Consider the following 14,986-nt stretch of genomic DNA (forward strand, 5'->3'; position numbering starts at 1 on the left):
TGGCTCGGCCCAAATCAACATACAGAAATCCGGGAATTCAACCCGGCCAATCCAACAACAATACTAACAATCATAACAACAATATCGTTAGATAATTTCAAGATGTCCAAACCAACATCCATTCTTACCCGAAACCTTCCAACTTAACTAGAAACATTCATAACACATTTTCTACTTTCAAGTTCATAAACGATGTCGACAATTCCATACGTTAACAACATTATTTTCATCAAACAATAAACTTTACGTAAATCACTTTAACTCCCGAAAACAGCCCACGCGGTTTCTAACTTCAACTTGGATCATTAACCTTCATTTTCACATCACAAATTTCATGACGACAACAACCAAAACGCTAGGCAACATTAACTCAACATGGCTGCCCCAAAACAGCCCACATTCGGCCAACAACAACATGTAACATTTCATGATTTTCATTCGTTTTCTACACATTACACCATCACACAAACATGTCGAATTCCATTAGTTTCATCACTCCAACACACTCCACATGCACACGGTTAAGCACCAATATGCACGGCTACCATACCACATCAATATTTCCATGAATTTCATTAGTTTCAACACATTACAACAACAACCAAACACAACACAACACAACACACACACATGTTCGGCTATCTCTCACACACGGCCACCACTACTACTTCACACACAACACCATATTTTCATAAACTTCTCTCATTCCTACATCTCACAACATATACAAATCATGCACAACACATGAAAAATGAGATGGGACCTTACCTTTGCTTGGCTTTTCCCACACGGCTAGCTTGCCCTTTTTGCAAAACGAATAATTTTCTCCTTCCAACAATCACTCCACGTCGAAGAGGACCTTCTAATTAGTATGAAAACATAAAGAGAAAAATTTTCCATGTCCACCACATAGGGGCTGGTTCGGCCCCACATGGCCGAACCCCTCTAAATTTTTTTTCTTTTCTTTCTTGTCTTCTTTCTTTCTTTCTCTCTTTCTCCCTTAATTAAAAGATGACAACAACATATATATATATATATACTTATATATAGCATGTGAGGGGCACATGCCCTCACTCTAGAATTTTCCTTTCTTTTTCCCCTTCTTTTTTTTCTAGAATTTTCTTCAAAGGATGACTTAATTCTTTTTCTTTCCTCCTTTTTATTTTGGCCACATGGCCTTTTGCAAGACTTTTCTAGGGCATTGTAAAATGACCATTTTGCCCCTAGCCTTTCCACAAAATTACCATAATGCCATTTTGCAAATTTCCCTTTTTGCCCTCAGTCTTTCTCAATATTTCCACACTAATAATATTTTCCAACGACTTTCGCATTACAACGAAACCGAAAAATGACCTTGCCTTAAACTTTCCGCCATTGCCTCGGAATAACCCGACGTGCGAAATGCGGGATCTAACACCATATTTCCATGAATCCTATTCGTTTCCACGTACTACAATCTCAACAAAGCCTTTATAACTTATAAAAAAGGATTGAATCATACCTTTTTCTCTCAACTTCTTCACTCCACCAATTTGCCCAAACGACGAAACGGACGACTTATCTTCCGAAATAATTATACCACGTCGTAGAGGACCCTTGAATTAGTAGGAATCCAACAAGAAAATAATTTTTGGGAGGAGATTTCATGGGGGAGAAATCCCCTTGCCATGGCCGAATAGGCCATAGTTGTGGCTCTTCATCTTTCTTTGTTCTCCTCCTTCTTTATTTCTCTTGAAACTTCTAAAGTTTAGTGCCAATTTATGCACATGGAAATTAATAATGGACCATGGGTTGGGCTAGCCACATGGCCGGCCACCCATGCCCCTTTGGGCCTCTTCTTTCTTTTTTTTTTTTTGTCAATTTCCAAGCCCAATTTCCTTAGCCCATACTTGGTAATTCCCAAAACTAATTTCCAAAATTCCAATTTTGCCCTTAGACTTTTTCCAATATTTCCACGTCTAAATTTTCCATAACCAACTTATGAACCAAACAAGATCAATGCATTTCATTGTCCTTAACTTGTCTCGAAAATTCCGAAATTCCCAAAGGTGAAAAATACGGGTTATAACAGGACGACTTCCTTTTGTTGTTTCTCTATATAAGCCATGAAGTCTAAAGTTTACGAAAACATATTAATTACGTGTAATAGGTTCCATACGTTGAGTAAGAGATACATCATGCGCTTATAACAGAGGCGGATCTAGAATTTGAAGCTTGTGGGTTCCTAGCTAGCAGTGTCTGTTGTTACTGGGTTCTCAGCTCAAATTTCTTATATATTTGAAGGGTTTCACATTATAAATACAAGGTTCGAATAAAAGTTGTGGGTTCCCTCGAACCCATACCCAATGGTGTGGATCCGCCCCTGGCTTATAAACTGGTACTTCATGTTTGTTTCTATTCTTAGAATTAAGCTTTCAAGAATTACCGTCGTTGCGGTTATAATACTTCACTAAGATGAATCATACTGAAATCACCATTCCAAAGTTTCTATGATAATACGATCATTTGAGTGATAGGATCGAGTTTTCAAAGTATTGTAAAAGGGTTATAGATAGTCATTTAAGATAAATGATATCGATGGCCCCCGAGTTATTGTTAAAGAGTTATAGATTGTACTTAAAGTGAATGATATTGAAGGTTTCAGGTGTTCATCGGTGGTTGTAGTTCCTGTTTAAAATGAATAATTTCAATAACTTTCAGGAGTTTATTAAGGGATTATAGATGGTTAAGTAAGATGATTCGTATCAATAATTTTCAAATGATCGTTTATGAGTTATAAGACCTACTCAAGATGAATCATAGTGATAGCTTCAGGTGATTGTTAACGGGTCATAGGTTCTTACTTAATGTAAATCGTATCGATAACTTCCAGGTTTATCATGAACGGGTTGTAGTACCTTACCTAAGATGAATTGAGTTGATATACTCATTCTAAGTCGTTTATAAGAATAAGATCCTTTAGGAAACTAGTGTATAAGCTCTGAAAGTATCGAGGAAGGATTATAGAGCAGTAAGTACATATGTCCATATCGTATTCATCGACATGAAGTCCTTCCATATGTTTCTTTACCTATATGAATCCCTAAGATTGAAACGTCGTGAATCTTCTATCCATACATTTGACGTTTAGTTGTCCATTCATGTGATAGTGTTCTTATCATGTCGAGCTCTTACATGATCTTGTAGAACTCCTCGTCTAGCAAGAATGTCAGGTTCAGTTACATAAGTAATCCACATGTCATGCGTTTATTAAGTGAATCATCTCTATAAGTTAACGACTTCATCTAATCATGTGTAATGTTCCCATAAGCTAATGAACAGAGATCCCAAGAATGCTACAGTATGCTCTTGTATGTATATTATGCGGAAATGTTGCATATTCATATGCTACAGTATGCTCTTGTATATATATATATATATTACACAGCAATGATCCTTTGCATATTCATATGCTACATGCACTTTGGACGGTCTAATGAAACGCACAGGTGCATTGGTCATTTGCTTACTCATATGTTACAAGTCCTATGGACGGTCTGATAAAATGCATAAAGTAAAAGTTGACTATGGACAGATTGATGAAACACATAGTTCAACCCAGGTAAAGGTTAGCTCTATGGACGGTCTGATGAGACGCATATGTGTCACCCATGTTGTTTTTCAATTGTGCATACTATTACATCCTTATTATATGCTGTATTTCACACATGACCTATACGACTCACTTCTTCCAAAAGGTAAGGAATGAATCAAAAGAATACTATCTCAAGTGCTATAGTGAATGATCTCAGAACATTGCTACAGATAGCAATCCAAAACTATTATCAGAATGTTATAAAGAATGTTCAGAATGACATAAAGTACAGTAAGACTCACATGTAATCTCCTAGGTTGCCTCTTAGCTTCCTAATGTACTTAGTTGATTATGTTTCATTTGTTTTTATATGAGTTTGAGTATTTGCATGAACTATCTTGTCCGCCTTACATACAATTACAATTTTTTCTATATTCACGTCCTTTTTGCCGGGGGCACTATATTCATATTGCAGGTTCAGTTGTACAGGTTGACAGACTTCCTCGTTAGGTAGTTGGGGGCATTCAGCTGTGGTGCGGTGTACTCCATTTCTATCTGGAGCCGAGTCGAGTCTAGTGCTCTTATTAATGTATAGAGATTACAGGTAGGTCGGGGCGTTGTCCCGACGGTATGTCAGTTGTTCAGTTCTAGTAATCTTGGAGGCTTTATAGACGTCTGTTGTCACTTTCAGTTATGTACAAATATTACGTCTCAGTTGTGTGGGCAAGTTGTGGTTCAGTTATGTACACTTTTTTTTTGCAACAGTATTTATACACACGATATACAATATTATATACTTACTTTCTGTAGATAATATATAAACCTTGTATAAAAGTGTATAATAAAGTATAAAAGGGCCATTTCTGATAAATATTTTCTCCAAATTTCCGAAAGAAAGTGAAAAGTTCTCATGGCAAACGGGTCTTAGGAAAAATTAAAATAATCCTAATCGTCCCAAATCTCTAATTAAGTCTGGAGAAAGGAACTTCTGCCTTGTCTTTTCTCGCAATCAACTTTCGAAAGAGTAGAAAAGACGAAAGTTGTTTGTTCTTACTTTTCATCAGAGCTTTGATCATCAACTGATAATGGTGTTGTCACAGCTTCACGGAGCATTCAAGGGTACGGTAGAGAGAATAACTAGTCCTCGTACCGTTTCTGCTTTCAAAGAGAAAGGCGTTCTCAGCGTCAGCGAATTCGTCTTAGCTGGCGATAATCTTGTCTCCAAATGCCCTACCTGGTCTTGGTAATTCCTTGAACTATTTCCCCCTTTTTTTCTTCTTTCTATGTAGGCTGCTAATTCTAAGGTTAGATCTAATTTTAAAGAGTTCAATTGAATGTCTTGTTGCGGATCAGAATTGTGAATATTGATTCTGCTAGGGCTTTGGTTCAATGCCATAAGGTAAACATAGGTCATAGAAAACACGGCTGTTTAACCAAGTCAAATTATCCCCAAGTAGTCCTCCCTCATCTAAAAAAAAGAAACAAAGAAGAAGAGAAAACAGCTAGAACTCAATACCAAACTAGTTGGGTTGTCAACATGAAATCTTTTCTGCTATATCTGAACTTGTATGTTGATGGTACAACTAGTACTAGCAAAACTGGAGTTTATTAAAAAAAAAAAAAAAAAAAAAAAAAAACCCGGTGCACGGAGCATCCTCATTAATAGGGTCCAGGGAAGGGCCGCACCCCAAGGGGTGTGATGCGGACAACCTACCCTAATGCAAGCATTAGTGGCTGCTTCTACCGCTCGAATTCGTGACCTTTAGGTCTCACAGAGACAATTTCTATACGTATATATAAAGGTCTGCGTACATCCTACCCTCTTCAGACACTTGTGGGATTACACTGGGTTGTTAATCAATGATGCGTTATATCATATACTCCCTCCGTTTTATAATAAGTGGTGTTTTTAGCTTGGGGCACACCTCTTAAGAAAACTACTCACTCTTAGAAAGTAAGAAGTGTTTTTACTTACCCTTAATCAAATGCCTTGAAAAAGAAATAGATCTTTAATGGTTTCTTGGTCATGCATGTGAAACTACATCTATTTAAGTAAGGGTAAAATTGGAAGAAAATAATTAATGCCTTCTTGATTTTGTGAAACACCACTTATTTTAAAACAAAATAAAAAGGTAAAAACACCACTTATTTTGAAATGGAGGATTAATAGACAAAGAATTTGCTTGATGCTAAAGTGAAAATTGATCGATGGGACTATTGATTTTTTTTTTTTTGATGAAGTAAGGTGTTTCATAGATAGGCATCAAGTAGATGCAGAATGGGACTATTGATTTCTCATATAAAGGTTTTATGCATTTTCAATATTTGAGATGCTGATCAATTTTTGTTTTTCTCTCGTTATTCTGTCATCTTGTGCAGCTATTTGTTTTGCTTTAAAGATGAAAAATTTGTTAGCTTCCCCTTTGAAAAACGAAAAGAAAAAAGTGTCTGTTCTTGAGGATTTTATTTATGCAGTGGTCAACCTAATGTTAACTTTTTTCTCCTGCTCTTATAGTTCTGATTAGATTTGCTTCTGTTGCATCTAATTCTTATGTCATGGTTCATTGGTCATTAACAGGGAATCAGGTGAGCCTAATAAGAGGAAGTCGTATTTACCGGCTGACAAGCAATTCTTGATAACTAGAAATGGTACCTATCTATAACCATCATCCTGCTAGTAGTTTTCATAAAATTCAATGTGTTTGGGGCAAATACGAGCTAGCTAATTGATGTGTGCATGATGACTTCATTCTTTCACTTAATTAGTGATAAATTTACACCTTTTTATTAGAATAACTCGATTTAACTTAAGCAAACTAATCTTGCTAGACTTAATTTAAGCAAACTAATCTTGCGAGACTTAATTAAGCTAAACTAATCTTGAAAATAAACCAAAAAGCTAAGGAGTAAGTTCTGTTCAGTAGTTGAACATTAATAGTTTTAACACAATTGATGTATCCATGTTACTTTTGGGTATGTTATTCCGATGTCAGAAATTGAAGGGGAGCCTTGGAGCAACGGTAAAGTTGTCTCCGTGTGACCTATTGATCATGGGTTCAAGCCGTGGAAACAACCACTAATCCTTGCATTAGGGTAGGTTGTCTACATCGCACCCCGTGGGGTGCTGCAAACGCGGGATGCTTTGTGCACCAGGCTGCCCTTTTTATCCCGATGTCAGTAATTGATCATCATCAGAATCCAGAACTGATGAATCTCTAATACTAACTTGTTAAACCTTTTTATGCAATTTCAAGAGCGTACTGAGAAAGAGAGGTTTCATAATCTAATAGGACGAACAATATTGATGCTTATGGAAGTAGCCATGAGGTAAGGAAACTGGACTCATTTGGTTACCTTTGACTCAAAAAAAAGAAAAAGAAAAAAAAGGAAACTGGACTCATAACTTTGTTGCCCAACACATGTTATGCTTAGCATCTTTTTGTTTCAAGTGATATCCTGATGATCTTGGGAAGTGACTATGTGGTTAGGAAGTAGGACTAAGAACTGTATTGCCTAAGACATGTTATGCACTGAATCTATGTGTTTCAATCGGCCCCTATTATATCAAGTTAACCATCTTGCTAAGGATACTTTTGTGGCCTAATGCTATATCTTCCTCTGTTGCTCACTAATCCTCTCTTTGGAATTGGTAATTTTTTAATTTATTTTGAGCTTTCTAATCTTCAACGACTTCTTAAGAATTTTAGCACCCCATCCCGACTTAAAGAAGGTGGAACTCTGTATCTTTGTAGTTCTTTTCGCCATTCTTTTAGATATTTCTTCATTCATAGGCATTCTCTACTCATCTCATAGGAACCAAAAAGAAAAAGAATGTAAAACTTTTATTATGCACCAGTATAGGTCATGTGTAGGAGTGGAAAACTGGCGGGTTGGGTCGGATATTGGCGGGTAAAAAACGGGTTAAACAAAAATGGATAAAATATCCGACCCACCCATATTTAACACGGATAAATATGGGTCAACCGACGGATAATATGGATATCCATATTATCCATAGTTTCAGGAATAATCAGGTTAGAACACAAGCTAAAAGCCAAAACAAGCTTAGACTCCCGTAAAGCAAGAACTCGTGAAAAATAATAAGCAGACCGATTGGTATTGATAATATGGATATACATATTATCCATCTGGATATCCATCTTTTAGTATATACTAATATGAATAATATCCTAGTTGATCCATTTTTAAAAGGTCATTTATCTAACCCATATTTGATGGGTCGGATTAGATGGTTACGTGTTTTTTTTTAAAACCATTTTGCCAGCCCTAGTCACGTGCCACTTTAACTTTGTGCACAGTTCCTTGTCTGAGAAGAGCTGCATCAGTAGAGGAAGAATATGAGGCTGCTGGAGGTGAAGTTCTTCTTGATAATGAGGACAATGATGGTTGGCTGGCAACTCATGGCAAACCAAAAGGTATCTGGTATATCTATACTTTCCAATAACAAATTGAATTTTATCCATTTTGCCTTGTGACATTTTGACCCTTTTATTTCTTAGAAAACAATGGTGCGGAGGATGATAACTTGCCATCTATGGAAGCATTAGAAATCAGCAAAAAGAACACTATCCAGTCAATCCCATCATACTTTGGAGGTGAGGAAGAGGAAGACATACCCGACATGGGAGAGTATGAGGAAGCTGACAATCTTATAGAAACAGACCCTGTAAGAAGCTGCCTCTATATGCGTTTATTGTAGTTTTAAGATCTGTGTGATTTATGATTAATCTCAACAGCCTACTGTTTCACCTTGTATTTGTCTATTTGATCTTAAAAAGTCCTACTACAATGGTTTCGTACAGAATCGTGATCCAATCTGTTGGCTACTTGGCTATAGCTGTTCATGCTCGTAAACTAAAATACCTGATGCTATGTTTCCATGGTCTTTGATGATGATTTTCCTGGTGCTCTAATTGAGAGGTCATATAAAAAGTTCTTTTCATTTCATTTGATGAATTGCTCTCCTTATAAGTTATAACATCCATGGTGTTTAGAGTTAGAAATACATCTATTCTACAAATAATGTAGTTTAGAAATATAGAAAAAAGGGCAGCCCAGTGCACAAAGCATCCCGCGTTAGCAGGGTCCAGGGAAGGGCCGCACCCCAAGGGGTGTGATGTAGACAGCCTACCCTAATGCAAGCATTAGTGGCTGCTTCCACGGCCCCCAAGTTTAGAAATAGAATTGTTTAAAGCCGACCAGGTGGTATTGGTAGTTTTTGAAACAGCTAAAGGTAGATGCTGAATAGCTTAGAAGTGCTATGACTATTCACATGATTCCTCATTAGTGAAAAACTATTAGGATCTCCTTGCCCGCACATGGACCTGAGCAGGTGTACAAGATTTTAAAGTAAGTTTATGGCTTACAGGGAAGGCTTGATAACTCCCCCCTTTTCAAATCTTGCTTGATAAACAAGAAAAAAATCTCTCATTTTCTTTTGTTTTTTTGTATCCAATAGTTGCCTTCAATTTGACTTTCTCCTGGTATAAATATATATGACAAAATTCTTTTTTATACTGTTAGATGTAAGAAACTTCTTTTTTCAAACTTCCCAAAGCTGCTTTATCTTTCAGTTCAATGACTGCTGACTGCCTTCCCATTCTTTTCCAAAACAAAAGATAAAGAATGCTGCTCTGATATTTGTTTGTGCACAAAGTTCAGTTTGTTGAATCTCTGTAAATTATCAGCTTTGAGATTGTTCCATCTACAATACCAAAATGGTTAACTTCTCATGATTTCTTGCAGGCTACCCTTCAGACCACGTATCTTGTGGCCAATGAGCCTGATGATGACAACATTCTAAGAACACGAACCTATGATGTCAGCATCACGTAAGTTAACTTCATTCATTAGATTTTGTAATCTTGTCTATTTCTTGCAATTCCCATTAAAGAGAAGTGCTTATTAACTATTATGTCAAATTTCTATCTGTACTTTTTGTAGGTATGACAAATATTATCAAACACCTCGTGTGTGGCTCACTGGATATGATGAGGTCAGTCAAAATAAAACGTTTAATTGCCTTAAATATATAATTATGTTGATGGAAAGAGTACGACATATTTGTGAAATAAACAACTTAGTAACCATACATTTGAGAAATGGATGATACAACGAGCGCTCACCTGGATTTTATGGGTGTCTCCTTTTTTTTTTTTTTTTTTTTTGGGGGGGGGGGGGGGGGGTGATTAATGGGGAAACTTACTGGTGTATTTATGAGAAATTTGGCTTTTCTTCCGTTACCTCTTATCCAAATATGAGAAGGTAATATTTGGGCAGCTTAAGTCAATGTGATACTTCGCGTGAGGTTGTTGTTCTACATATCACTTGAAATATAATTTATACTCATTTCTGCAGAATTATCCCAAGTCTGTTTTACTCTCCTTAGTCCTAATTCTATTTAAATTATACAAGATCTGCTCAAAGATGAAATTTTGAACCCACGCGGTTCCCCTTGTTGAAATTCATGGAAATGTCTATTCTTAAGATGCTTTGAAATATCCTTGTACGTGAGTATATCAATTTAATGTTGCTTTTAGAAAAAGAAGATTCTCTTCTTTTTAAGGCATGCATCACGGTCTTCTGGGAAGCTTCATGATCTGATTGCAATACAATGAACTCTGAATTTTTGCAACTGTGTTTAATAATATTCATCATGTGTAGTAAGCACTTCCTGATTTTATGTGGCAGTCAAGGATGCTTTTGCAGCCTGAGCGCGTACTTGAAGATGTCAGTCAAGATCATGCACGCAAGACGGTGAGATACATCTTTTAGGTCTAGATGCTATTTAGGGTCGAGCTTAAATAAGTTTTTCCATGCTGTAGATTGTTTGTAGATGAAATTGCAGTAGTTAGGGTCCAAGTAATACAAGACATTCAGAGTTGGAAGTTATAAAATTGCTCCTTGTCTAACTCTTTGAGAAGTTTTAACAAAGATGGTATTGTTGTTTGCTCAGCAATCTCAGGGCTGTGCATTATTCGTCATAAGGAAGAAACTGATCAAGTGAATCAGTTCAGTTAACTCGTTTAGTTATGTAGAACAGCCATTCCTGCAAGCCTATATCATGGTATAGTAGTTTGGTCATAGATGGTTGGATTCTTTCTTGCTAATTTGCATCTGGAGATCAAGTCTAAGCGCATGCATTCAACTTTTTCCAGATATTGTTTTCTTTATCATATTTGTTCTTTTATTTAAATTAAAAAACTAAATGTGGCATAGTTTGTCAATATTGCAAATGCCTTCATTTCCCTCCTACGACCACTTGCCGTCTCCTCTGCACTCAGATCATTGCTGTCTAATTGATCGGCAATCAAACACTTCTATACACACTTTATTTCTCCCTCCCTCCCCACTCTCTTCTCTCCTTCGAGCTCACCAATTGAGCCATTTTCTAAGAAATTCAACTGAATGAGGTAATGGTTTGTTTTGCACATCTGACGTCAATAACTCTTTTCCAGAGGCTCTATTTTTTCCCTTAGACATAATGGAGCTGGAATGCTTGCTTTGAGATGATACAACCTATGTGTGAATAACATCCAGACCTCTGCTTGGGGTTTTCAAATCTCAACTCAATCTTTTTCTTGGTATCCAAAAAATGCCAAACTGATTTGCGAAACAGTAATAGCCGTATCTAGTCAGTGCAAAACTGAACCCACCAGGGACTATTTCGTTTGACCAGCAGTATCCATTTATCTGGTTGAAATTTTTGGTTGTTGAACCAAATTATACATGGCAACTGAACAACTGTATGAGTTGTCACACTGATTATCAAGTTCCTTTCTTTTATAACCCTATTTCTTATTTAACTAAAACAAGTTTTCTGATGATGAATTCTTTTTAATCTTTCGTTCTCAACATTGTTAACTTAGGTGACCATTGAAGACCATCCACATCTGCCAGGGAAACATGCTTCCGTACATCCTTGCCGACATGGGGCTGTGATGAAGAAAATTATTGATGTTCTGATGTCGAGAGGAGTTGAACCTGAAGTTGACAAGTATACTCTAATTTCTCTTCTAGTATCGTTTTTCATTAAGCAGTATGCATAATTACACACATATAATACCCATATGATTTGGTTATGTGGGGATACTTACAACTCGTCGACGTATGCATGTGTGAATAAAGCATGCATGTTAGCATTTAAGTCTGTCACTATGTTGCATTCAAAGGAGCTATACTATGTAGCGACGAATCAGATGGAGGTTCTGTTCATTTTGGCATCTATTTTTTCAAGAAAGTTGATGCTTTGACATTAAATTTTTAGGCATTCCCTGGTGTCTCCCCTGATAGTTGGTTAGTTGCCATTGCATATTGTTCTAGAAATTCTATTTCATATCTGTGCACCATGGAAGGTTTCCTGCAGCTGCAGGAGCATATTTTAGCACTGGTTGACATGGTAGCAGAAATCATCTATATGGAATTTCATGCGATAAAAAACAGAGTGCTCACGTTTTAAAGAAATCAATAGCCTTTTTGTTGGGAAAAAATTAGTACTACGGTGATGATTTCCAGTTTCATTTTTGACATGACTGAAACATTATTTCAACCCAACCCTCCATCTAGCTTTTAGCAGTGAACTCAAGTTTTTGATAAAAAAATGCAGGAGTATGCTACTGACATCATTAGAATAGTTGGAAACAAAAATTCTTATTGATACTTTTATAGTTTTAGAGAACGATATAGTTCTTGTTTACTTGAGACTATTAGTTATCTAGATTTATTTATTGCATATAAGAGAATCTCAATGAATCTTCCAACTTTGCCTCAAGTTGAAACAATTGGTGTGAGCTATATGAATTCTCTATATCTTTTCCGTTCTATTCAAGTCAATTTCATCCCAATACTAATTTTTAGATAAATCAGGATTTCTCTAATTCTAACAGTTATCCCTATATGGTTAATTGATTATTCTCAACTAGTTTGTATTTCCTACGTGGGTCCTTTGTTTTAATTGTGTCATGCTTTGTTAAGTCTTTATTGATTCAATGAGATTTTAGGTCCTTTTAGATAACTTATTTCCATGAAATTTTTAATCTTTCTCATACCTTTTTATGAGCTTCAATCAAACTATCTAAGCTGATCTCTCATTTTATCCTCTATGTTTGCTGCTTGCAACATCTGTCAGACGTAATATTTCAAATCTTGTCATATTTTATATGATTGTACATCTAATTTAATATTCGCATTCCTACAATAGTCATCTTATGGATTTGTTGGGCCTTAAGGGTGAGTCAAGTAGTTTTCCTGGGAGTAAAATGTGCTTGTTTTAGACAGAAGATTTGAGACATATGTTGCCCAACAGCTGAAATGCATGATCTTCCTAAATTTGGATCTCCTTTTAATTTCTCTCTTTCATCAGGTTTTGATCTCCTCTTGAATGTTGATCTCAAGCACCATTTGCAGGTACCTTTTCCTATTCTTGAAGTTTGTGGCTTCGGTTATTCCAACAATTGAATATGATTACACCATGGACTTTGATCTTGGTAGCAGCAGCACCTGATTTGCAGTCAACTTCCTTCGGTTGGTATGTTATGTGAATTTCTTAAGCTTAACGTATGCTCTCGCCATTCACAGAAATAGACTTGTCCTCTCCGCTAGTTAAATATCTATGGACAACCTTTTAAGGTTTTAATGAATTTAAGAACAAGTTATATCCTTGGCTTTTTAAAAAATAAATATCTCCATGTCGCAAGGGCCAAAGTGAGCACTTTCTCAGCTTACACTTGTGTGCATAGTTTCAATGCCCCGGGTTAGTTGAAAGGACCCCAACTCAATTGGTCTGATGGAAATCATAGTCTTTGTCCTTATTTAGATTCCATAGAGTGAAGAGTCTATTTACAGCAGAGTCTTTGGTTGAATTTTGGAGGGAGGTTTTATCTCATATTCTCTGGTGTTTCTTTTCTCTCCCCTCTGGGGGAGGGGACCCAGATATGGTGTTCATTTATTTATTTTTAACTAACTTGCGAAGATGATGATTATGGATGTTACTCCTACATTTTTCAGATAGATGCTGCGCATAGCATGAGAAGCAGCCAAATGATCTGATGACGATGCATCTGTTGGTGTCACGAGCATGTTACCAACAATTGTACATACTGTTAATAGACGTTGTTCTGGATATGTGGAGCATGCATGATGAATTGTCAGCATGCCTTGTTTATTGTATATTAACAAGAGGAATTACGGTTACTTTGAGATTTAAGCTTGCACGATCCACTTGAAGGTTGAAATTGTTTATTAATGTCGTCTTCAAAAGTTAACTGAATGAAAGCAACAAAAACGATAGTGCTGCCTTCGAAGTGATGGTCTCTGTTTTCTGTATCTATTGTTTCTATTTAATAATAAATAAAATGGGATTCTCTCCAATCTCCATACTAGCAAATGTTTTGTATTTGGGACTCTCTCCATGTTTCAAATGGACTGTGCTCTGAAATGGTAATATACCTAAAAAGCTTGCTAGCTTCCTACGTTATGACAACTGAATCACTACAGAGACTGACAGAAGCGTGCCCCAAAAACTGCAGTGTCATGTCAATTTAAAGGTAGTTACACATAATTATCCATAACAAGCGAATTAAGACTACTCCCGCTTATGCTTGGGGTTCTGAAGGAACAAATTATATCGCAAATTTCACTTTGCATTTCGCGAAGAGGTCAAGTCACTTAACCCGCGACCTCCTCGTCACACAGTCGCGAAGAACTTTACTGGCTACGCGTTAAATGCTCCCCTTCACACATAATTATCCATAATAAGCGGAATTTGTAACTTAGAGAATAAAACAAATTACTTGCTGTGGAAGGTAAAATTAATGTAGAAAAAAATTATTCTCAATGAATTTAAGTTGAATCCTTTCTTATTAATAAAACATTTTGTTTATGCAGAGTACGGTAATGTCCCAAGTGAACGATCTTTAGATATCCTACCAAAATCCAACTTTGCAAGTTTTATTCAAACTTCCTCACATTCATTTCTTTTTGGTCCATACACCAATTCAAAAATAACGAAGAGTCTTAATCCTTTTCCATCATGTAGGTTGCGTCAAAGCATGCCTGAAGAAGGGTACAAGTTAAAATCTCGCTTTTATTAGGATTTAGGATAGAAGTCGTGGTGTGAATTTGGCAAAACAAACTTACAGGAGGAAGGATACTTTGGATGACAAAAGAGATATATATTGAAACATAATGATTTTATGTGGTTTGATTATAAGACTTACATTTGCACTTGAAGTAGGTGTAATGTATTACATCACATATACAAAGTATTTCCAAGTTAGAGATAATATTCTAGCACTTCTGCAAGTACTAAAGAAACTTAATATTTCACTAACTACAGTGGATCTTTACAAGTGAAGTCTTTACACAATTATTCTCTTAATTAATGTATTAATT

General features: G+C 36.3%; 1 protein-coding gene across 2 annotated transcripts; it reads left to right on the top strand.

Moving 5' to 3' along the window:
- The first annotated feature begins 4,489 nt into the window (after positions 1-4,489).
- On the top strand, positions 4,490-13,896 carry LOC132051640 (autophagy-related protein 3). 2 transcript variants are annotated; one of them, XM_059442800.1, is made up of 10 exons: positions 4,490-4,817; positions 6,153-6,223; positions 7,894-8,010; positions 8,095-8,261; positions 9,341-9,426; positions 9,539-9,590; positions 10,286-10,351; positions 11,464-11,591; positions 13,001-13,117; positions 13,601-13,896. In XM_059442800.1, exons 1-9 carry the CDS (start codon positions 4,660-4,662, stop codon positions 13,095-13,097), a joined length of 942 nt encoding a protein of 313 aa, XP_059298783.1. In that variant the 5' UTR covers positions 4,490-4,659; the 3' UTR covers positions 13,098-13,117; positions 13,601-13,896. The 2 variants fall into 2 exon arrangements, with proteins under 2 accessions (XP_059298783.1, XP_059298782.1); XM_059442799.1 differs by having other exon boundaries at positions 4,493-4,817; positions 13,001-13,121.
- Positions 13,897-14,986: the final 1,090 nt, after the last annotated feature.

The sequence above is a fragment of the Lycium ferocissimum genome, chromosome 4 (assembly GCF_029784015.1).
Source record: "Lycium ferocissimum isolate CSIRO_LF1 chromosome 4, AGI_CSIRO_Lferr_CH_V1, whole genome shotgun sequence".
Lineage (NCBI taxonomy): Eukaryota > Viridiplantae > Streptophyta > Magnoliopsida > Solanales > Solanaceae > Lycium > Lycium ferocissimum.

Bases quoted from the DNA above. Each gene is read 5' to 3' on its own strand.
- LOC132051640 (XM_059442800.1), top strand. From the start codon at position 4,660: ATGGTGTTGTCACAGCTTCACGGAGCATTCAAGGGTACGGTAGAGAGA. The intron at 9,427-9,538 runs GTAAGTTAACTT...TACTTTTTGTAG, and splicing joins ACCTATGATGTCAGCATCAC to GTATGACAAATATTATCAAA. The intron at 9,591-10,285 runs GTCAGTCAAAAT...TTTATGTGGCAG, and splicing joins GGCTCACTGGATATGATGAG to TCAAGGATGCTTTTGCAGCC.